Source organism: Odontesthes bonariensis, chromosome 1, assembly GCF_027942865.1.
Source record: "Odontesthes bonariensis isolate fOdoBon6 chromosome 1, fOdoBon6.hap1, whole genome shotgun sequence".
Taxonomy (NCBI): domain Eukaryota; kingdom Metazoa; phylum Chordata; class Actinopteri; order Atheriniformes; family Atherinopsidae; genus Odontesthes; species Odontesthes bonariensis.
The window spans coordinates 24474210-24498161 of NC_134506.1; the positions used below are offsets into that span (position 1 = coordinate 24474210).

Consider the following 23952-nt stretch of genomic DNA (forward strand, 5'->3'; position numbering starts at 1 on the left):
AACACCAATCCTTGGGTTTATGAGGGAAACTCGACGGGACATACCCTTCGAGTAGCATCCAGCTATCAAGAGATGCGCATTTCTGTTGTCCCTCCATCCATCCATCCACTTAATCCGTCGGTCGGGTAGCGGGGGGCTGGAGCCTATCCCAGCAGTTATCGGGCGAGAGGCGTGGGCATTTCTGCTGTTTCCCTAGTAAATTAATTTCAGCCTTTTGTCTGGGAAAAAAAGGGAGTTTTGCCTCAGTTTAATCAGAAAACTGATTTTCATCGCATTCAGTTGCTTTCCCATCAACTTGTCATCATTTAGTTTTCACAACCAGGAAATGTTAGCACCTTAATGACTGTGAACCCTGTGTGTGCTGAGTATTCATGATATATTATTAGATGGGTTCTAAGTCAAATCATGATGACGAATATATCCACAGAATGAAAACAATACCCTCAAGGCTATCATGACTCATAAAAAATACACTATACATCATGCAACCCATGGTGATAGGAAAACTGAAATATTATCAGGAGCTTGAGTGTGTGCACAAAGTCTGTTTTGAGACACTTTCTTGGAAAAGTTCAAACTTTAACCTACTGATGGTGCTAAATCAAATGTCAGAATTCAGAAGTCATTACGATCCTGATGTCTTAAATGTTTGGACAAAATTTAATTTAACCCTTCTGATAAATGATCTGCTCCAAAGTGGTGGACTGAGCCACCGAGAGACTGACATTATCTCTGTGATGCCGCCAGCACGACTGAAATCATCTATTATTTTCAGCATTAGATTATCTCAGCCTCTGAAAAATAATTTCCAGCCCTCATTACTATGCCGTCCCCTGTAGCTGCTGTCGTTCTGAAAGATTACTTGTAATGAAGGCTTCTTGCAGGGCTAATTAATTAAATGGCATTTTGTGGCGACATCCCTTTTATATGTTTAATTGTTACTGATAAGAGCATCAGCAGGACGCACGAGTGGAAAAGGATGTTATTCATATTACTGTGCGTCTTTCACACTGATTGAAATCTTCATGCCTTTTGTTCTCTGAATGAATAAAAAGAGAGTTTGCTCCTGTTTCTTTTGCAGATAAGTGACGGATTTCCAACTGCTGGTGTGTGTCTCCACCATAAGAACAGAGTTGCTACTCTCACTGCTCTGCTATGGCAGTTTGCCTCAGGCAGCACACTGCATCTATAACATGGTTGTGTGCATGTGTGCACGTGACCTCGTTTTATGTGGATCAAGATTATGAAAAGCGACCATCATACATCAGTTGTTGTGCTGCTCAGCCTTTATTGAAGTGGGGACAGCAGACCTTTGACCCTGTGGGACTAACTCTGAGAGACAATTGATGCAGCAGTGGTGAACTTGGGTTAAAGAGATGTGGGGTTCAGTATTTTGTCCGAGGATACTTTGACATGCAGTCAGGAGAAGTTGGGGATCAAACCATCAACCTCCAAGTGAAAGGGCAACCACTCTATGCCCTAAGCTACAGCCACCCTAATTAAAGTTAAATCACTGATGATCTTTGAAAATTCAGCAGAATTTGAATCCTTGATATAACATGAGTTTATTTTAGCTAACATTTACACAATTATGTGAAATGGATGAAAACATTTTTTTAGGTAGAATTAACACGAACCAAACAAAGAACATTGTTCAAACAATGTCACTGCATTCAAGGTCCAGAAACAGCCTAATTAAATCTAAAACAATAGTTGAATATTGTTGTTTTTATGTAAAGAAATCTTTCTGATCGAACCTCGGCACATCTTTTACATGGAAGCTATGTAAAACGTGCACAATGAAGACAACGGGAATAAGACTGGATGATTAATGTACTTTACGTCATGAGGCATTTATTGATGTGTACTGGGCGTAAGTCTCTTCCTTATTCTTTTATCCTATGAAAATTAAATTAAAAATAAAATAAAAATGTTCTAAGGTGTTAAAACTTCAATGTGTTGGAGTGAGAATGGGCTGGGTGAGGTGAAGTCACTGTGAAATCATTTGAAAGGAGACCTCATGAGCAGCTATGTTTTCTTATCATCTCGTGCAGCTCGTGTAAATTCTGGAAACATTAGGGACTGTGAGGACCAACTCATGCGTTCCTTTTCTTTGATACATTCTGTGCTCTGCTCTCATCCACCAGGGTTCTCTCTGCAGATGTCCGTGTGCAGTCCAAACTTATGGCCGCGTGCCAACTGCTTATACTTCCTGTACTGTGTCCGTCCACTGTGTTTGGAAAGGGGAGAGCAAAGAAAAAGCCCAGCCTTCCTGCTGTTTATCCACTTATAACGCCTCAGTGAGTACAAATGAAACTGTAACAAGTCTCTTTACACTACAGTCTAAAGGATGTGTGTCGCAGTTTGGCTTTCTACACTCCAGCATTGATAAAAAGGACATTATCACGAAGACTGAGCTGAATGTTGGCCGGAAATCTGGAGTGGATGTCCTTTGCCAGTATGGGCATACAGCATGAGTCTATCTTTCCATTTGCAGTCACACACGACCTTTAAAATCCCCATGACTTAAATATCAGTTGTCACATGTATAATATGTTGCTATGGTTGATTTGAACAATGCAAACTCAAAGCTACATTGTCCCCTCAAGCGCCCTGATTGGTCGACTTTCTCGCTATTATGTACCCATAAAATAAGACACTCGAATACAAAAAAAAGTCTAAAATAAGGAAATTTACAAAAATGACACTGATAAGAGTTGCAGATATGTACAACACAGATTATATAAATCCTCTGAGCCTTTATCCTTTATCAAGTCTTTGGAATAAAAGTTTGTCTCAGTCGTGTTTTCAGATTCTCAGCAGTTTTAGAAAAATGTTTTCTTTCTCTTTTGTTTAACTTCCCACATAAGCAGTTACCTCCAGCTTCTGCAGATAAGTGACAAAGATGCAATCTATATTTCAAGTCAAGTAGTAAGATGTTATGAGTCTTATTCGTTTTACTGGTATGGACGGAGTAAAACTGTGCTTGTTTTTCACAGAAAAGATGAGAAACCTGAAAACATTATGATGAGCTCATCTGAAAACAAACAGGGGTTATAAACTATCATCATATAATATATAGATTTATTTCATGCACGATGTGCTTCACACGTCCAGAGCGTAATTCTACAATATGGTAACTACTTATTAGCATCTCCTTTGATACCATTTGTAGATATTATATGATAATAGATCCAAGGACTCAGGTCAGCTGGTCCAGTCCAGAGTCCAGACTAAACATGGAGAAGCAGCATTTAGCTGTTATGCTGCAAACAAGTGGAACAAACTGCCAGTGGAGATTAAACTTTCACCAAACCCAGGTTAAAGACATTTCTGTTCTCATGTGTCTATGCATGAAATCTGCACGATATCTTTTAATTTATCTGGACTGTTGCTTGTTTTTAAATTAATTTAAATAATTTTATTTGTTTCTCTTTATATTCTTTAATGTAATTGTAATGCTTCTTCCACTCCCTGCTGCAATGCTTTTATTTTATGTAAAGCACTTTGAATTGTTTTGTACATGAAATGTGCTATACAAATAAATTTGATTTGATTTGATTTGAGAAACCTTTTCACTTAAACTGGAATTATCTTTGCAGAAGCAGCAAATTTTATCAATGTGAATTAGATTTGAAGGACAATGAAGCTGACAGAGGACAAACGATCCAAACGTGCCTTCCAAACACAGTATTACTGGAAAGATGTATAAACAAGAAAACTATGTGAAACCGTGGACATTATTGAGCTTATTCCCCATCAAAAACTTTTAATTCAACCTTAAACAAAAAGTCTGAACACCCCTCTGGATTAATACATGTAGTCACCTTCTTCCTCTGGTATTTAAAACTTCTCCTTTAGACTTATTATCATTAATCTACGAAGACTGAGAAGGGCTATGCTTGTAATTATTATCACAAGATAATTATCACATTATCTTGATGTAACAACCTTAATTTCCTCGAGATGACTGGTAAATTATTTCTAATCTCAGGAAAACAAAAGGAAGGGTTTTCTCTTATAGTTATCAGACACCAGGAGTGCTGTGTCAGCACACATAGATGACATCTTGAAAGCTGCAGCAACTGATTTATGCTGAAAATGTCAGATTGAAAACAGGAATGGTCTGACATGGTCTGACATTCCAAGCATGTCTTAAAGACATAAAGACCTGGATGACTCAGAACTGTCTGCTTCGAAATTCAGACAAAACTGAAGTCGTTATCTTTGGACCTGAGCGCTCTAGGGAGAAATTGTCTAGCTATATAGTTACTGTAGATGGTATTTCCTTGGCTTCTAGTTCTACAGTGAGGAACCTTGGAGTTATTTTTCATCAGAATTTATCATTTGACTCACATATAAAACAGGTTTCTAGGACTGCCTTCTTTCACCTTCGTAATATTGTTAAAATCAGGAACATCTTGTCAGAAATTCAGAATAGAATTTAAGATTCTTATCCTCACATATAAAGCTCTTAATGCTCGAGCTCCATCATATCTTAAAGATCTCATTGTAAGATATTTTCCTAACAGAGCACTTTGTTCCCAAACTGCAGGTTTACTTGAGGTTCCCAGAGTTTCTAAAAGTAGAATGGGAGGCAGAGCCTTCAGTTATCAGGCCCCTCTATTGTGGAATAAGCTGCCAGTAAATGTCCGGGAAGCAGACACCCTTTCCACTTTTAAGACCAGGCTTAAAACTTTCCTTTTTGATAAAGCTTATAGTTAGGGATGGCTCAGGTGATCCTGAAACATCCCATAGTTAAGCTGCTATAGGCCCAGCCTGCTGGGGGGCCTCATCTGTCACACCTTTCCTCCCTTTCCTCCCCCCTCCTCTTATTATTTAAGTGCCTTGAGATGACATTTGTTGTATTTGGCGCTATATAAATAAAAATGAATTGAATTGAAAGGCTCTAGGAGGACTTTAATTGAGCAGCTGCTGGAGCATAAGTGGGAGATGTTGACCATCTCCCCTTTTCCCACTATTATGGTGATAATTTAACTGCAGCTCCCCGACAGTCGTTACAGGGATGTTTAAAGCTGAAATGAACCAGACACTCAGTTTTGAGTACTCGAAACATAGGCATATTTTAATATGAAGGCATTTTAATAAATAATTACATTCTTGGTTTTAGTATCAATCTACCATGAATTCAATGTAAAAGCATCAAAAGAAAAGAAGTTGTAGCGACTAAAAGGATCCTGGTTTAAATTTCCTGAAGACATCAAATGAATGGCTGAATTCCTCAGAGGAATGCATACTGCTCTGAGGGGTTTGTTCCTGCAGCCTCGTTTTATTACATAATGAGTTTCACCTCACCTGATCTGTCAACGTCTTTCCTGTGCAGACAGATGAGCAACTGTAGTCTGTAGAAATTACAAATGCAGTTGAATACTGGCTCTCTGCGTAATCATGATATAGTTGTGGTAATAGCAATAAACCATATTGGGTTATTTTTCTGTGTTATCTGAATGTTAGGGATTAAAATGTCAAGCCAAAGTGGCTTTACTCAAAATGACATTTGATATCATTAAACAGAGTTTAAATGTTTGCAGTTCATTCACTCTGACACGGCATCATTTGGAAAACTGCCGCACAATGAAGTCAAAGTTCACACCAGCTCAACATCTGATTACTTCCTCCACAGATTAGACTCCTGTCATCAGAGGCAGAGCACAGAGAACATGCACAGATACCCACAAACACACAACGCTTTGTGTTGAGCAGATATTTGGACAGGTCAGAAAAACATGCAACACTGAAAACGGATTACATTATTGTTGCACAGCAGAGCCCAAGTTCTCCCTCAGGAACACACACGCACACACAAATAAACCCTCTGATCCCATTTTAAAATGTAATCCACAACATCAAACTAACCAACAAACACCCAACACGTAAGAATTTGGTGAGTTTTGAGCGCAAAAGATGATTTTTATGGTTTGACAATAACTCTGAACTACAGTTAAACGTCGAGTTAATCAGACTCAAGAGAAATCAATATAGTGGATTTCTATTTGACCAACATGTTCAGAACAGCCAGCCTTAGCTGGCTCAACAGAACCTAAACCTTTCCTGGGAGATAATGGGCATTTCTTCATTAACTGAGACTTTCCTCTTAAGGTTCTGTGTGTGCTCACATGAAATCTGCGTTTCACACGTCGCACGACTCTTCACCAGGCTTTCATTCATAAAAAGGGCAGGATGTATGCACCCGTTTCTGTAATTCAGCAAGAGAACGACGCTTCCAGACTTCATTCCTGCTGTTTCTATTATTACAGCTGCACACAAAGCTCTTAAACTTTGAACTGAATAAGATGATAGATAAAATATTCTTACCCAATAGAAATGAAACTGAATTAAACTTTTTGATATACATTAGATTATTTTAGAAAGCGATTTGAACTTCTTTTTGGCGATTTAAAGGAAATAAAAATGAAAGACTCTCGGCAGGGAGATCAAATCTATCAAAGGATAAGCAGATTTCTTCATTTTCACATCTTTAGGAGATATATTCACACGTCAGCAGTGTCAAGAAGGACCAGACGTCAAATCAGTGCACATTTTTTATTAAGTTAGTAAGAAAATAAATTATACCGACAGAAAATCAGAATATACAAATAAAAAACTACAATAAACAAACACATATCTTTTTTTTGCGCTCAGTCTGCTCCTCTTATGTGAGGAAGGAAAGTTTTTCCCTCACTTGGCACAAAATAAAATTAATTGGTTTAACAGTAATTCAGCTCCAAGAACCGCGATGGCTTACAGATTCCCACCAGTCTCACTTCATGAAATAAAGTGCTTCTGCAAGACAACAGGCACTTGAGGGTACACTTAAGGCTTTCTGTGATGTAAACTTCAACTCCAAACATCTGTGACTGTTTGGTGCCGCGGGTTGGATTTCTGATTATTTGGTCTCTTTACAAGCCTCAGAGACTTTAGTCATGGATGACTTCTGCTGATCAAGAACAGAAATTAATTAGCATTTTTCACGTGTTGGATGTTTGGACCATCAGTTTTGTTCTCGCCTGCAGGTTGTCAGTAGTTGTGTATGAAACACAAAATGAAACCATGAAGAAGATGGCTGAATTTGTTTAGTTTGGATTAAGCGGGTAAAAAAAAAGAAAAAAAAAAAAAAGAAAAAAAAATTGTTCAATATTAAGGGTGCTGCTCAAACAGCAGTAAGGCAGATTAAATCAGATTAGGCCATTACAGATCACTAAGTGTAGGCTACTTTTAAATAAAGTTATCATTGAATGGATAAGGAGCTCTGTTAGTTTTACCCCCCCCCCCCCCAACTCTAAAATGTGTCGCTCACTGCAAATCAAGCCGAAACGCCTCCACTTCCAACAAAATATCATTACTCGATTATCAGTCAGTGCTTGCTTCTATTTCAGGCCACGGACCACACTCGTTTTTTAATTTAATCATAATTTCTCTGGCCAGACAAATAACTGAAAGACACGTTTTACATATGAAAAATGAACTGTGGCATCCCCATTTATAAAGCTATTTAAACAGAGTTGAACACAAATTTAGAGGCCAAATTCTGATTTATATTGAAATTTCTAACTGACTAATAAGTTTCCTTCATCTCTTCTAAAAACAACATAAAAATTTTTAATATGAAAGCCTTCATTTGCCATCACAGGAACAAAAAAACGGTTCTTAAACTGCTGTGAAGGCAAGCAAAGCTGGTTTTGCTGCTTCAGCGTCAGATCACTGTAGAGCCTATGGTTTGTAACCGACATCGTGGCCTTCGCCACCAGATTCTGACATGCACCTCCCTAGAAACGTGACTTCGGTACGGTACTTTGCTCAAATCTAATGCACTTGTTATTCGCTCGTATAGTTTTTTAATAAAACTTATAGTTGTTTAACATTTAGTCTGAGAACTAAAAAGTTACATGAAAAAAGGGAACTTGTTTTCAAGGCGAACAAATGTTCACACGAGCTTAGGTCAGGTATTTAGGCTCCATAGACTCTGCGCCAATCTGATGTTGAGGCATGAACCGAGCTTCAGGGCTTTGATATTGATGACTGAGAAACTGTATAAATAATTGTGGACATAAGAAAATGTAAAACTAAAAGAAAGAACCTACTGGTCATGTGAAATCTAAATCAATAGTTTCAGGCTTAACTGCATATCTTCAGCACACTGTAGTTGTTTTTTAGTGTCTCAGTCATTTGTACGCTAAAACCAATATATCTGTAAAGAGTTCTGCGGTTAGAGAGGGAGTAACTCGGGATGAATTGTGGGTAAAATGGACACATGTTTGGAGGAAAGGAGAAAAAGGGATATTTCTTGCTTTGCCAAATGATTTTGAAATCTGTCCATTAGGAGTCGCGTTGCATCATAAAGGAGTAATGTTTAATCAGATGAGTCCTCTTGATTTTTGCATGCAGAAACGATTCGGTGACAGTCATCATCTCTGAGCAGTCTTCTGCAACATGATGAGATGGTATCAGAAACATGAATATACATCGCAGAGTGACAGCTCACTAAACTGCCCTACGACTGCGTGAGCAGATGCAGCTTCTGTCGAATGATTTCAGAGTTCATGGCCCACAGAAACTCCGTCAGGCCTCCAGTGAGCAGCTCGTCCATGGGAACAAACTGCAGCACCTGGCTGTCACCTCCACAAGGCTGAGTTTCACCTGTGCCCTCGTCTCCTTTCAACAGCTGACCCATGGAGCTCTGCACATCAGTCAGAACTGGATGCATTCGGGCAGCAGCTTCGGGGCAGAAGCCAGCACAGACAAGAACCACCCCGACTGTACTGGAGGGGGGCGAACACTTGTAGGAGACTGAGTGAAAACATGCCTGCAGGCAGAGCACAACAGCTGCAGTGACACGGGTGAGGGCAGAAAACACAGGCAGCAGCAGAGCATCCCCAGAGCTCAGGGTCTGCAGCGAAAACACGACACAGCTTAAGAGCTGCTGCTGATACAGCGGCTCCCCGTCGTGCAGCGAGATGCCGCCTCTCTGAGGAAATGAAGGCTCTGCGCAGAATGTTAAGACTAAATTCCCAACTTGGCTCCCACAATCACCCCAAACTGAGCGGCTGCCAAACACAAGACACTTTTTCTTCTCGTTTCCCACAGAGCCAGCTTTCTGGACACAAAGACCCGCCACCTCAGACAATATGGAGGCGGCGCAAGTGACCTGGCAAGAGCCACAGCGGGGCATGTGGGCCCAGTCTACAGCTGTGTCCATCAGGGCTTCATTTAAGTGGTTTAAAATGACCCCATCACAGAACGGAGAGTTTCTGACCGCAGGTAGTGCAGCCCCAGTAATGACATACCATGAGTCAACATGACAGCTGGACAGGGGACCTTCCAGCACGCAGCCTGTCCTGCTGTCCTCAGTGCAGTGCGTCTCCATCCAGGCAGCATGGCAGCTCCTCTCAACACGCTCCCTCCAGCTCAGGGTCTGCAACTCCCTGCGCTCATTGAAGGAGCCCGTCTGCTTCTTTTGTCCCAGAGGTCGGCCCGCCGAGACGGTGCTGCAAGCAGGACTCACTGTGTTACGGGAAATCCATCGGCTTCTTGGAAGAAAGCTCACCTAAACAGAAAAACAAGGCCATGTTCAGATAAACTTGTCTCATCGGCTAAAATGTTTGGCACCAGTGTTGACTTTAAAGGGATATGCCACCCCCAGGCCAAATTAAGTGTATCCCCGCATTCCCGAGACATAAATAAGTGTGTGGGAGCGTTTTCCTGGCGACCCAGGCATTGTCCGAATCTCACAGCACTGACCACTGCTTGGTTGCGCGTAATACATACATGCTAGCGTCGCCAATCGAAATATTTCGCCCAACGTGAATTAATTTACTTGATTTACCTTCTAATTACTGTGTGAGTGGTGTACTTTCACATCGAGTGCAAATGACTGTGTAAAACATGAGTAAACCAAACCTTCTGTGTAGATTTACATCATCATAACAAACTGAATCCATCTTTTAAAAACAGATAAAACGACAAATTTAGTCATGCCGAGTGCTTGAATATGAAGTTACTACTTTCTAATATTCAAGTGTGACATGTTGATAAAATTCCAACTGTACTCAACTGTTTTTTATCTAATTTAGTTTTTTTCATTTAGCGTATTTTCTATTCAGTTTGTATTTGTTTTGGTAGTTACTTTAAGATGATAATAACTAGAAGAAAGCCACTGCACAACAGTGACATAGCTAAACCAACTGATGTCCTGGTCTCATCATCTCATCTTTGTTCACCTTTTATTTAAATCACACTGACATTTACTAATTAGCACAAAAGTGCCATTGAAACTGACGAGAATGTCATTCATTTTGAACAAAGTGAAATTTAAGCAAGACGGAGAATCACCAATGTGATTACTGCTAATCTTAAGGGGAATTACAGGGTTGTATAAATGTTCTATTTGTTCACATTGGGAAGTTATCTTACATGGAAGCGCTGCAGGTATTCGTGAGCCACACAGTCTCTCATGTGGTCCAGCCGCTGCCTCTGCTCTGTGCTTATTCCCTCAAAGAGTCTCAGGTTTTCTGTGATCGTCTCCACCTGCAGTGTGTGGAAGTACCAGCACACCTCTCCATGCTGCTTCAGAAATGACTCTGGGATAAGAGATCTGGGGAAAAGGGCCTCTTTGTCAGCCAGATGCGGTCCATAATTACGAATCAGTTTTGACAGCAGGAGCCTCACGGACTCCTTGCTGTCATAGTTCAGACACACAACATACACCTCAGAGTTTCCCGCTTTGCTGGTTGCAGGTTTGAAGACATTGACGGAGTGGAAACAGCAGTTCAGCAGGTACAGTAAGCAGACAGAGGAGTGTTCATACAGGGTGAACACCTTCAGTACAAAGGATCCACCGGGGCTCAGGAGCAGCAGTGCAGCTACGACTTCGCAGTAATGGAGAGACGCCACCAGGGCCTCCTGCTCGTCAGGGTTCTCCTGACAGTCAAAACTTCCATCCGCCGTCACCAAATCAACTCGACGCATGTTCGACACAAACCCCTGCAGATCTATCAAGTGTTTCTGGATCATGATGTTGCCCGTGTTGTCTGAGCCAAAGAACCACCAGGGTAGCGTGTTGGCGATTAACCGATCGTCTGCGATGGTCGTGCTCCCCCCATTGGCCTCATGGTAGGGATTAAGAGTGTTGGCGGCCCAGCACCAGTCACAGTATCGTGTGCAGTCACTGGTTTTCATGTAGTGGTTAAGAGCAGTTATAAATGCACCGGGAGCCTCACACAGGTGGACTGTGTTCAGCTCTCCGTTTTGAAGAGCCTCCTCTGGCAGAAGATGAAAGGTTCCCAGGATCTCGTAGAACTTGCACCAGGCCTGAGTGCAGATCTCCGCGTTGGCAGCAGATCGTACGGCAGCTATAACTTTCCCGGCCCGATTGGTGGAGTTGGTGTGCTGATGCCACACCTGTACGTTCTTGTCACTGAGCCGGTTCTTCACTGCGTTCAGGGAAGCCTTCATCTCCTGCAGATCCTGGTGCTCCTCCGCTGGGTGTCGGAGAGCAACATTCGGGTCGGGGATGTCCCACTCACCGCTGGATGGCTTCACATAGGCTCTAACTTTGCTAAAAAGACCTTGTATCTCCGCCAGTGTTTCAGGGTCAGATGCCACCACACTGAAGTGCTGCTGCTGCTGCTTGCAGGCTTTCCTCCTGGTGCCATTGCCTGAGCTCATCCTCCACACCTGTTGAGCGATAACAACACGAAGAGGTGGACATGCAATGATTAAAAGGGAAACAGGCATCACCTTCTCTCCATTTTGACATAATTTACCACAAAGCATTCATTTTTCAGGCTTAGAAAGCACAGACGTATTCTATTCTCATTAAATTAAGAGGAATCAGCCGTGACTTATACTGAGGTTCAGCTCAGCAACACCTTATTTAAATCATCATCGGCGGTAATCTTGCTAAGACTGGTGTATTTTACATGATGTTATTGCTGTCCTGTGTAAACCACATTCCTTTAGTCAACAGGCTTCCTAAAACATGTTCCTTTATAAAATTCCAAACTTTTCCAGGCCTAAAATTTCAAGATTGCTACACTGTTCAGCCTTTTTCGGACAACTGAGTAATTACTGTAAATATTTATTAAATGGTTTTGAAATCTAATGCTGAACATGCACGTTAAATTATTACGGTGTATGATATCATGTTGCCAAATAGCATAATAAATATCTGCAACGTGACCATTTAAAAAGGTGCCAGAAATCTCTGTATGTGTGCAGAGTGAGTTCTGAATAGACCAAAAGTAGAGTTTTATATATGAGTGTAATGAGAGAAATTATTTTATTATTGTATTAAACCACCTAATTTCTATTCCAAAATAGCCTCAGTTCACCTGGTTTTGCATTTCGTGTATTGAAATCAGTTGCATGCTGTCAGAGTTGATAAAGAAATTACTACATGCAATTTATCCTTTTCAGTACCAAGACAGTTAGACATTTCATCAATAACAATAATATTAAAAATGATATGCCAAAAAAAATTTGAAGATTTTGTACATTTAAACCAGCAGAGGATGCAGGGACTGATAACACGGTGTCACAATTATGCTTGTGAACTCACAATAGAAAAATAATCACTGCCCTTGATTTCTTGCCTTGCTTAAGGGAAAGCTGTTGCTCTCAGATTAAGATATCCAAGCAGCAACGGGATCATAAAATGGGAAATAAAATAAATAAATCCGTCACTGGACTTCCACAACTGGAACTGAACACCGCGTGACATTGGACCAAATCAGGTGAGTGGATGTGTTTCCTGCTCAGTCTGCAGGCAAAACCTTCTGCTTTCATTTGAATCAGCGATACAGCAAAACCAAGGAGAGTATGCATCAAAGTGCTTAGCCGAGTTAAGACAACGAAAATGCAGCTGCGTGTTTTTGGGCTGTACAAACTGCCGCATGCTGTCATCAACAAAGTTTCTCATCGACTGGACATTTCCTACAGCGCAGAGCTGTAGTGTTGTGTCTCCTAAAACCTGCGGTGGCTCAATTTTCTCACACGCCGTGGTCGAAACGGCAAGTCTTACAGCCAAGCATCCCCGGGCCTCTGCTGTTTGCCGATAAGACACAAAACAACATGAAAACATTGGTCACAAACTCACCGAACTGACGTGCTTCTACGAGACGGAAAAGCCAGTTCACGTGACTAAAAATAACTGTGCGCATGCGTAAGTAACAGTGGGCGGTGCTTCTGTTAAAGGAATATCTCTTAAATTTGAGCTTTCAATTATATCAGACGCTTCTGCCTATTTCCAATTATCATATTATTATCTATTTGAACGACACTGGCAATGACAAGGCAGCTTCACAAAAAGATGGGGACTAAGCATGAAAACAGAATGCAAAAGGACAACGTATGAGATGTTTTGTGCTAAATGTTAGTTTTTTCCTGTGGTAATAATTTTAAAAAGCTTGACACACAGGGAACTTAACTACTGGACTGCATAATCTAAGCACTCTAAAAGTGTTTGGGAGACCATGTGGTTTTCAAAGTTAAACGTTTCCCTCTCTCATGATTCCACCTCCCTGAGAGTTTTAGACTTCTTAGTTTTATAATAAGGCAAATGTTTTCAGTAGGTGACAGATTTGGACTGCTGGTAGGTTAGTTTAGCTCTTAAACTGTATCACTACAGAACTATGCTGTTGAAATATGGGCAGAATGTGGTTTGATATTGTCTTACTGAAATAAGAAACGCTTTCCCCTAAAGAAGGTTGACTGGATGACAGTTTATGTTGTTCATATAATTAAGGATTAGTATAATCTGTGTACTGACCAAGCATCCGTTTCATCATTTAAAAATGATTTCTATTAATCAGTTCACAGGACTGAGATGATCTTTAAAGCGCTTGGGTCCAGAGAATGGTCAGTTTCTGAACTTTGTTTTATATTGTTTTTTTCTTAGCTTAGTTTGAATTTGAATTTCTGGATGCAGAGTTGAATGACAATGACTTTCAGAACAGTCTCTGAACCCATGCACCAATTTCCACTGCAGAAATGTGTCTGCTGTAATGTGATGCTGCCTTCGGGTCCAAAGATCACAATCGCTCAACATTTGTTTTCAGCCTTGACTTTCTTTATCTTGATGATATTATGTTGCATATTTGATTACATCTTCCCATTTTTTAACATGTTTTGTTGCTTACTAACCTGATTAGTAGTATGTTTTTCTAAGCATTGGGCAACTTTTACAATCTTTTGTTGCCAATGCCCCAACTTTGAAACAAGTTTCTGACTTCAAATCAGATTTACTTTAAGACCATTGAAATTTCCCAGTTTCTTCATCTGTATATATAACTTCTGAAGTAACATGGGTAATGATGTTTTAAAATCTTGTGTTCAGAAGATAACAACTTTACTTGTACGATTCAATTATTATCCTGTGTGCTCATGTTGTTATGTCAAATGCACGAGATAAAACTAAGTCACCAGTGACACTTCATGGGCTCCATCTCCATATCACTCCATGGCCTTTATTGGAAAGTTGCTTGACAGGAAATGGAGCAGAGAGTGAGAGAGAGAAGAAGGACATGTAGCAAAGGGCCATGAGCTGGGCCTTGAACTGGGGACGGCTGCATCGAGGAGCTTAGGCCTGTGTGTGTGAGATACCTGCTCAACCCATTGAGCTAACCGGCACCCCAACACTAGGCTAAATCTTTCACAGAAAATGTGTTCTTTGACAAACAAGGAGAAACATCAAGCTAAGCTTTGTGCTAACACCTCTGATGTACTATCTTAACCCACATGGAAATATAAGAGTAAGAATGATTATTAAGGTGTCGAGAATCAGAATATCTCTTGCAACGTTTGCTTGCTTCTAGTCTACACTGGTTGTTCTCCTCTACACTTACTAAGAGGGAAAAAAGTATATCTGTCAACTAAAAACACTGCATTCTGACTCTTTCCATACCTGACTTGTCATGTCACACTTGTCTGTTTTTCATAGCTCTTCTAGCGCTGTCACTTCAGTGAACATGCTTCATGTAAGCTGGTCTGCTGATGACACTGTCACTGTTGAAGCAGGTGCTTTGCCAGATGCTGCATAATTCCTGAGTAATTAGAGAATGAGTGAGTCCTTTTACCGTGTGCAGCTTTGGACTGAAGTAGCTCAACTTGGAGGATACTCGGTGGATCCATGGTCCACGGAGAATGTTTCCCAATTACTTTGGTTTACTTACTTTTGGTGACCCCAGGTGACCCCAGCCTCAGCTGTACTTTGTCTGTAGTTATCTGTAAGAAATTCCTGATGCAAATCATACCCAGAATACAATCTTCATATCAAACACAAAATACAATACAGGAAAAAAACATTCTCTATATGGTGAAATGTGAAAAGTAATTAAATGTAGAGCATTAAAATGATGGATGTTTGTAACAGTAGTGGCTTGGGAGTCATTCCACAGGATGAGAGTTGAGGAAGACAGTCGTGTTTTATCTCTGATTAGATGAGGGGTAGAGTAGGAACAAACATGGCACAGCAATCACGGTGAACATCTGTTCTCTGTCAATGCCGCACAGGAACGATGCAAACGAGTCATTCTCTCTTCTCCTGCAGCTGCTGTCTGACAACAAACCCTCTTCGTCTCTCTCACATATGAAAGATGGATCCTCGCAAAACAGTAAGAAAAGAGATAAAACTGTAATTTAGAAAAAGATATATAAAGCACATCACAGCTGGTGTGGTGGGCACAAACTCAGCTTTCACAGTGCAAACAAGCAAATGAAGAAATATGACACATTCATTTGTGTTCACAGTCCCCGTGAGCAGCTTGCGAAGTTACTGTCATGACAGAGGACTTTTGAGTTTTTGGCGATCCAAAGCAAAGCCTTCAGAACTCTTCTGAACGTTCTCTGACAGTGACGTATTAGGGGAAATGATAAAGGAAAAAATTCAACTGTAAAGATGCAATCCGACTAAACTATGATGGGTTGACTTTGTATAATTTACCCTGCAAGAAAAAACCATCCTTTCTTTAAAAAAGAAATGCTGCAATAACGTAATCAGTGTATTCTGCTGTGACAGTAGTATACACAGGTTTAAGAAACTTACAATAATCCTTCACGAGAATATGCAGTTCAGCAGTTAATTAAGCCATCTGTCATTTATGTTAAAGGGTTTTATTCTCTGTTGTAGATACAGATTAGGAGTCCGCAGGGAAAAATTTTTGCAGAAAGGAAAAAAGGGATGCGGGGGAAAGAAGCCACAAATCTTCTTGTGTGGGCACGTGTCTTCCATTCATAAACAACAACAGCAACCAATTAACCATTGGCACCGTGACAGACACTGAGTGTCAATCTTTCTATGTTCTTGGAAATAAACATTTTAGGTGCTGTTCTAATGCTTGCTTTTATGGACTAGTTGTGTTAATCATGTTGAATATTCTCACATTCAACGGAAGCACAGTTGTGTTTGGGTTTTTTCAATGAATTGTTTCTTAGTAATAAAAATAATAATATTGTTTTTTCAACATTAAACCGTGTAAAAAGAACCAAGAAAATGAGCTAAACATTTAAAGCATTCACCTCACATGAGCTATAGATCATCTGAATCATTTATTGCTTTATTTTATGTTTCTTAAATGTGTGCAGCATAATTTCCATGTAGTTTATATGGGCTGTCAAACTGCTTCAAAACTATTAGTCATTTCTATGCCAATAAATGGGAACTATCCAAATATTTTAAAAGATAATAAATCAAAAGGTTTTTTCTCTCCAGCCTATAAGCATAATACATTCATTTTATTCAAGGTACCAAGCATTCCTACACAACAGTCCAACATTAGATCTTACTGTCTTATAGGGGATAATGTAAAATGTCTGTTTAAACTGAAATAAAAAAAGATGCTTATTCATCGGTGATGTGCCGTGACTGCATCACACACTACATCCTGGTCAATAAACATCAGCAATGATCACTTTTATTTACATGATTTTTTTTTTCAGCCAGATCGCTCTTATCAAGTTTTACTACATGTTTTGTTTTGATAGTTGTTTTAGGCCTTTGAATGTTAATTGATGTAATTTTGTTGTACCAACATCTGTGAGCTGTCAGATTTTGTGATACAAGAGAATTCACTGTGACAAGTGACAAACTGTCACGATGTCAGCAGAAGCGTAAGAGTTCAACTTCAACAAACTTTACTAACAATGTAAGAAACAATTTATTGTAAAGAATATGAAAAAAACACACAAACACAAATAAACATGAAGAGAGTTTTGTCACTGACTCAGCCTCCATGGAGGGAGAGATCGATGCCCGAGCAGATTGGGGTGCTGGTGGTGCCTGTGAGACAAGCTGTGGGAACACTGAGGGAATGTGCTATGTTTACAGTGAGGGGGGACATAATGACAGGGCTGAACATGTGGAGATTGGATGAATGTGAATAAGTGGAAAGCGGGAGGGTAGAGGAAAGGTTGGACAAAGAGTGGAGAATATGAAAGGACCAGGTTCAGTCTCCTCATCGAACCAGATACTTCTAAATAATGACATAAACTTTTAAAGCAATGAAGGTACCCAGTTTATCTTTAACAGCACTTTTTGACTACAACATTCAACTAGGATACTATTTTTGCCAGCATTTGCTATTTTTCAGAGCATAAAATGATACTACACATTACAGGCTCAGCCTGAGTTGTTTGAACTTTCTGTCTGGATTTTTAAAATATTGCATCAGCTTATATAAATTGGTATGCAGGATTAGTCAGGATACATCTACATGCTTCAGATGTCAGCAGTCTCGCTTCTGATTCACTTTCAATGGGGTGACATCTTGCATTGCCGAACTGAATTCTGGGTCTGTTGCTTCGCTTTGCTAGCGTAGCTTGCGGTGTAATGTTGAGAATAGTTCAACTTTTCAAGCAGCAGAAGAGATGCCAGCCAGTCAAATTGCCTGACTTATGTGTGTCTGATTGCCACTATAATGCCAAACATCAGGCCCACTGTTCAGCGTTAAAGCATTGCGTCTGTGTGAATCTGGCCTGAAAGTTCAGCTCAGTATAAACTAAAATAAAGAATAGGACACGCTAAGCTGATAGAAAAAAATTAGACCACACTCTTAAACTGATGGGGTATTGCCAAAATCCAGACAGGGTAACGAAAACAGTGGGAGCAGGGTGGTGTTGTTCAAGAAAAACAGATGAAAGTGGAGGATGATGGCCAACAGCGCATGTGGAAAACACTAAGTTATCAGGTGACTCTAAAAACTGGTGTAGAAAAACAGGAAGTGAAGGAAATACGGACCCTTTAGGTAACCGACCGCAAAGTAATGCACAGGAACAACGACTAAAACCCAAAACCTGATCAGAAAAAATATCTGATGTCACTAAGAGCTGACTGAGTGGCTGATAAAAAGTCACTGCTACAATCACCTGCAGGGTCACAATCATACTGCATGATCAAAGCAATGTGAGGAAAAATTCCTAAAGCTTTTTATGTGCCTTCATGTGCCCTGTGTTCCCGGGCAAATGTCTTATAATGGACTTATTCGTAGCTATTTGTATTGTGAGAGATTTGGAGTTGGTAGTCGTAAAACTGTCCATAACAGTGAAAAATATCAAAGAAAATAGCAGCTGCATGATATAAATGGAAGGCAGGAAACACACTGAAAGATGTAACCTTTGTGGTACATACCTGAAATGTTTTTTATTGATACTAAAACTCCAATGGACACGGTGCATCAGTAAATCTGAGAAGTCTAATTTGGCAGTCTGATATTTTTCTCTCCCTTCGAGCCTCTATTTCGACACAGCAGCTTACACTTTGAGCTCATTGTGTCATTTTCAGTCCAAAATATAAACACACAATGAAGCCAAAGCCTCAAATGTGCAGCTGCCTAAAAAATGAGTGTGGGATGCTGCTATGTGTCTGTTGGGTCGCACATATTTTCCAACAGTTTGGCAGCTTGATTACATCGCATGTGGGCCATATTGGATTTTTGTTTAATTTGATTAAACTGCGTCAACTCTTGTAATGCCAGGAGCATTTTTCTCTGGCTGGTCATCTGTATTTGCAGTTTACCCCCTACGGTTTCGCTTGAAGGGCCATTGATAGACCTCGGTTCACCGGCTGAATTTAATTGACTCAATAAAAAGTATTGACTGGGTTGAAGAGGGGGGCAGAGGGCACAAATCAGGCCACAGGGACACTTGTTGTTGACATGCAATATGTGCATGCACACATGGTACACATCCGTCTGAAGATATGTTGGCTCAGGTAGGTCTTCTTCACTTTTATATCTGCCTTTGGGAGGGCTTGTTGTGCTTCAGTGCATTTGTTTATGGGGGTCTGTCAACACGCTGTGATTCATAACATCACTGTGCTTCCTAGCTTTAGAGTTTCTCCCTCCATGTGTGTGATGCATGTGTTTGTCTGCACGGATTCACATTTCTCCTACCAAAAGCACTGATAATAAAGGTGGTGAGGGCAGATTGGGGTGTGACACGAGCATGTAACTCAGTTATGAAGTTCGTGCGTGCTGGGAAAAACACCTGACACTGCACGTTAATACAGAGGTCGATTTACTTGTCACTGTTTACGTCTGCTGTGCAAAAAAAGTCTTAACATTAGAAGTGAGGGTAGTTTTAATCAAACAGTATATAAACACGTTCAATGTTGATTTATATGAGTTAGCCAAAAGGCTGATTTTCACCAGATGCTAGCAGGCATCGAAACTGAAAATATAAGAACATAAACATGAGTACAAAAATCAAAAGACCCTATAGAATAAACAAAATAAGTAAAGCTGATAAAAAGAACAGATAATTTATGTTGATTCTCAAAAAAGTCAAGTCTTAAACATTGTGGTGAATGAATAATAAGACCAAGATTGCCTGATTAACTGTGGTGTAGACTTCCACTGAAGGATGCTCTAAAAGAAATCAGCCTTACTAAATGAAGTCTTCCTATGTGGGATTGTAAAGCCCCCTCTGGCTGTTCCTCTTGCTGCCATGTTTGTAACAGATTTAAACTGACAAAACCAGGCAGAGGAGGAGGAGCTCTACCATGCATAATCGTGTAAATCAGAAGCATTCTTATACTTGAGTATATGAATATATGTTCATGTATGTTCTTGTAGAATATGATAGTGACAGTAAATAAATGGTTTCTTATCTCAAATCTTAAGTGCTTGTCTGTATAAAGACTCCACTTATTTTAAAGTTAAAGGGTATGTGTTCGATCAACTTGCCAAACAGCAGCTAAAAGTGAATCCCGACTGCCTTACTTGATAGGAACTATCTAAACAAATAAAATGAGTCAAACTGATTGGGTGAAAAATTTCCTGATGAAGACGTTTACAGAGCCCTGCTTTATACAATACAAACTGGCGTTCTCAGGCATGCTCACAAAGTGATGGTTGCAGAGTTAAATGCAGCTGTTTCTGGGCTGAGCACAGTAAATTCTTGTAACAGCTTTGTGTTTTGCTACTGACTGCACCTTCGCGTTCAACCACCATGACTGGTATCAGTCTTATCATCTGGCTCTTGCTCTCAGTTATTATCCCATGCTACATTATCGTCATTTCATTTTTTTTTTTTTGCAATGCGTGAAGGTATAGGCTCACACAACCGCAGGGCTCACTCTTGCATCATGAGGACAAATAATCGCCTCCTCTCTCAGGTGGCACTATTCCTCATGGTGGAGTTGTTTTTGCAGGTCTTAATTGCTCCCTGTGGGTGGGGGGGTGGGGGGGGGGCTCACGTTGTCCTGCTTGCCTGCAGGGAGATGCCTTTCCCTTCCTAACTGCTCAACAAACTGCCAGTAAAAAATTAAACTTTCTAGTGTGAAGCAGGCAGCCGAGATGGTGTGTTTTCTTTGGGTCGCATTGTGTGAGTTCAGCTCCTATCCCCCACAGGGAGATGGCAGTGAGCTGGCTATTTGTTGCCTGTCCATACGGCACGCACAAAATGATGGGACAGATTTTGTCATTGCAAGGTGTTTATCTATTCTAGTTTTGTGTAAAAGTAAATCACAACACAATCTGCCAAACAGACCACAAACTGCATTCTGCTTTATCAGTTTCCCGCATTTGGCCGCTCCAGCACTTCCTATCTATGACGACTGCACTACAGCTTCAGTCCACAATGCACGAGTGATAAAAATGGCTGATTTCTGCGATGAGGCACCCTGTCACTCTAATTCACACAAGTTGTACATTCACACTCTGACTGCTGCTTAGCCCTATTAATACAAGAGTAAATATGCGGCAGAGAGACCCAGAGAGCCTGATTTAATGCACATGCACACTTCCACACGGATAATCTCACTGTGATATTCATTTCTTCCAACAGTACGTACTTTTAGTTTTTATTGCTCTTTAGAGCATATAATTATGCAGCTTCTGATGCATCACATCAACAAGGAGGACTTTGGCGGAAATGATTATTCCAGTTGATGCATTTCTACCAATATTCCTGATAAGCTACACAAAAAAAAGGTGCAAGCTTGTTGGAGGTTTGGTTGTGATTATGTTAAAGGCTGTTCATCATATAGCAGGTGGAGCTGATGATGAAAAGTGGGTTAGACAAACAACTACATGGGACACTGCATTGTGATCCACACGGACCGGACCAGAGATTCAGAAGAGAGATTATCCTCTGAGCTGTGCCGCCTCTATACGTCCTAAAGATGTCATTACTAAATGCAGGCATGCTGTTGTTGTAAGTGCTGGCACGCCGCTTCCCTGCTGTTCTCAGGAAGGCGGAGAACACCACCAGTAATGAAAGGTTCAAATCCCACGACTGAGAATATAATACATTTCTGAAGGTCACTTTGCTTCCCAGGTACATGTTTACCTGACATGAACCAACACATCGCTGAATCTAACGGATAATAACTGGTCTCTCTGCACCACTTCCGTATGAGCCACATAAGCTGCTTATTGTTTGCCACAATTAATGTAAAGCAGTCTTCCTGTTCTCTGTCAGGTCATTAAATCCCATTTCACTGAGCCGCAGTATGTTAATAAATGCAGAACGGTAATTTGGATTTTTCCAACTCTTTGATCCCGACAAGCTGTAAAATGGATGGATTGTTGTAAAACATAGCAAAGGTATTCATGATCCTTCCACTTTTAATCAAATATTTTCATTTGAGCGCATTTTGGGATATTTTGTCATGAACTCTGGCAGTAAGCTGGTCTATACATATCTTAATGTCAGGCCCTGTCATCTGATGAAAATTACAATTTGTCCATCTGCTTATTTAAAAAAAAGTACACTTTTCTGAATTACTGATCAGCAAATGTTAACACACTAACAAATTAATTATTATTACAGCTAAAAGTGTGCCTGTGGGCATGCAAATGTGTAATGGTATAACTAGGCCGTGCTGTCCGACCACATTAAAGGTAATCATTTTTACACTTTTTCACAAAAGATCACAGTGGGAAAGCCGCCCACAGTCTCAGACTGAAGTGTTTTACGATTCTAAAAGAAAATTAAGAAGCAGTATGTTTAAGTTGCATTTTCTTCAGTATTTAGCAGTCTTCTTGTACTCTGTCAGGTGTATTTAACATACCAGGGGGGTCAGCTCATTGCTTTGCGTGCTGTAGTTTGATTAGATACTAGAATTAGGCACAGACAGATTTAACCATAATAACATGCTGGAGGTTACTTAGAACACAGAAACATCTGTGAGAGACTCATCACGCAGCTGCTGTCCTGCCCCACACACTCTCACACACACATTTTTTTGTATCACATGTGCACACTTTGGTATTGTGGTGGCTAATGTCTCAGAGGTTCATTTCCAACTTAACAACATCGGGGCTTCTTGCTGGCTGCATTTACTCATGTTAATTTAGCAGCTGACTTTTTCTCATTGCGCATATGCAGAAAAGCCCCAGAGGCTACGTTTAAGCAAAGAAGGGAGTTGTACAGCTGCATTCGATGCGTTTGTTTTATTTAGAGGGCACTAATGTTTAATAGACTATGTTCCCTCCACCACATCTTTTCTTAGTGTTTTATAATATAAACTTCACACATGTTTCCTCAAGGAAAACAAAGTTTTCCCTTTTTAAAGGCTCTTATTTTGTGTTGGCTTTTACTCTTTCTCCTTTTCTCTTCTCCTGTCACCTCTGAGCGTGTGTTCGTGCCCGTGAATGTGAATGTGGGCCATCTTTGGGGCTGTGTAGCAACACGACAAAACAGCTTTAGTTTATCCGGAAGCAGCGAGATTAAGGCAGCCAGAGCTGCAGTTCAACCAGATATTTACTCTTTATCCACAATGAACGCGCAGCAAAAACATAATGAACAAATTAAAACCCTGGCCCTTTTTTCAAAAAAAAAAATATTGCTGAAATGTAAACTTGTGGTCTTGCTCAGTCATGTGAATGAAGGTATGTTTGTTATAGAGATGAACGACTAAAACAGACAATGGAGCAAAGATATGAGCAGGACAGATGTGGGTAAACAGCAGCAGACACTGGAGGAAATAATTAACAAAAACCATTGACCCTTGGTGTCAACCTGCATCTAATTGTATTCAACTAAGAATATGTTCTGGACCACTAAGCCAGCACAGGTTGTCATTTAATTATTTTTGACAAGGCGTAATCTGTTCTTTTTATGTAGAAGCGCGAGCAGGATTTGCACACTTGATCCTGCATAATTCTGCATAAAGCCAAAGACGCTGAGCCAATATTGCCTTTCAGAAAATTAAACCTAAGTATTATGAAGAGTCTCTTAAACACTGTCTGCAACATTTCATCAGCCTGATTTCACTTTCCAGGTTATTTATTAGCATTATGCTACTTTAACTCATCTAAATTTCATGATGTGTTCAACAAACCATGAACAGGATTGCATAATTATACATAATCTGCGATCCAGTTATTAAAGTATGCCAGGCACACAAAGCTAACACCACAGGCCTCCTGATTTAATTCATAATCTGTGTGTGTGCATACCTACTTGCTCCTGCGTGCCTCTGTGTGAGTTTATCTC

At 40.3% G+C, this 23952-nt stretch overlaps 1 protein-coding gene across 2 annotated transcripts; it reads right to left on the bottom strand.

The window, feature by feature from the left end:
• Positions 1 to 6550: 6550 nt before the first annotated feature.
• Positions 6551 to 13174, bottom strand: cmtr2 (cap methyltransferase 2). Of its 2 annotated transcripts, XM_075461662.1 has the most exons (3): positions 13115 to 13174; positions 10432 to 11694; positions 6551 to 9565 (listed from the first exon to the last, which is right to left on the bottom strand). In XM_075461662.1, the coding sequence occupies exons 2-3, from the start codon at positions 11683 to 11685 to the stop codon at positions 8513 to 8515; spliced, it is 2307 nt and encodes a 768-aa protein (XP_075317777.1). In that variant the 5' UTR covers positions 11686 to 11694; positions 13115 to 13174; the 3' UTR covers positions 6551 to 8512. The 2 variants fall into 2 exon arrangements, with proteins under 2 accessions (XP_075317777.1, XP_075317768.1); XM_075461653.1 differs by lacking the exon at positions 13115 to 13174 and having other exon boundaries at positions 10432 to 13067.
• Positions 13175 to 23952: the final 10778 nt, after the last annotated feature.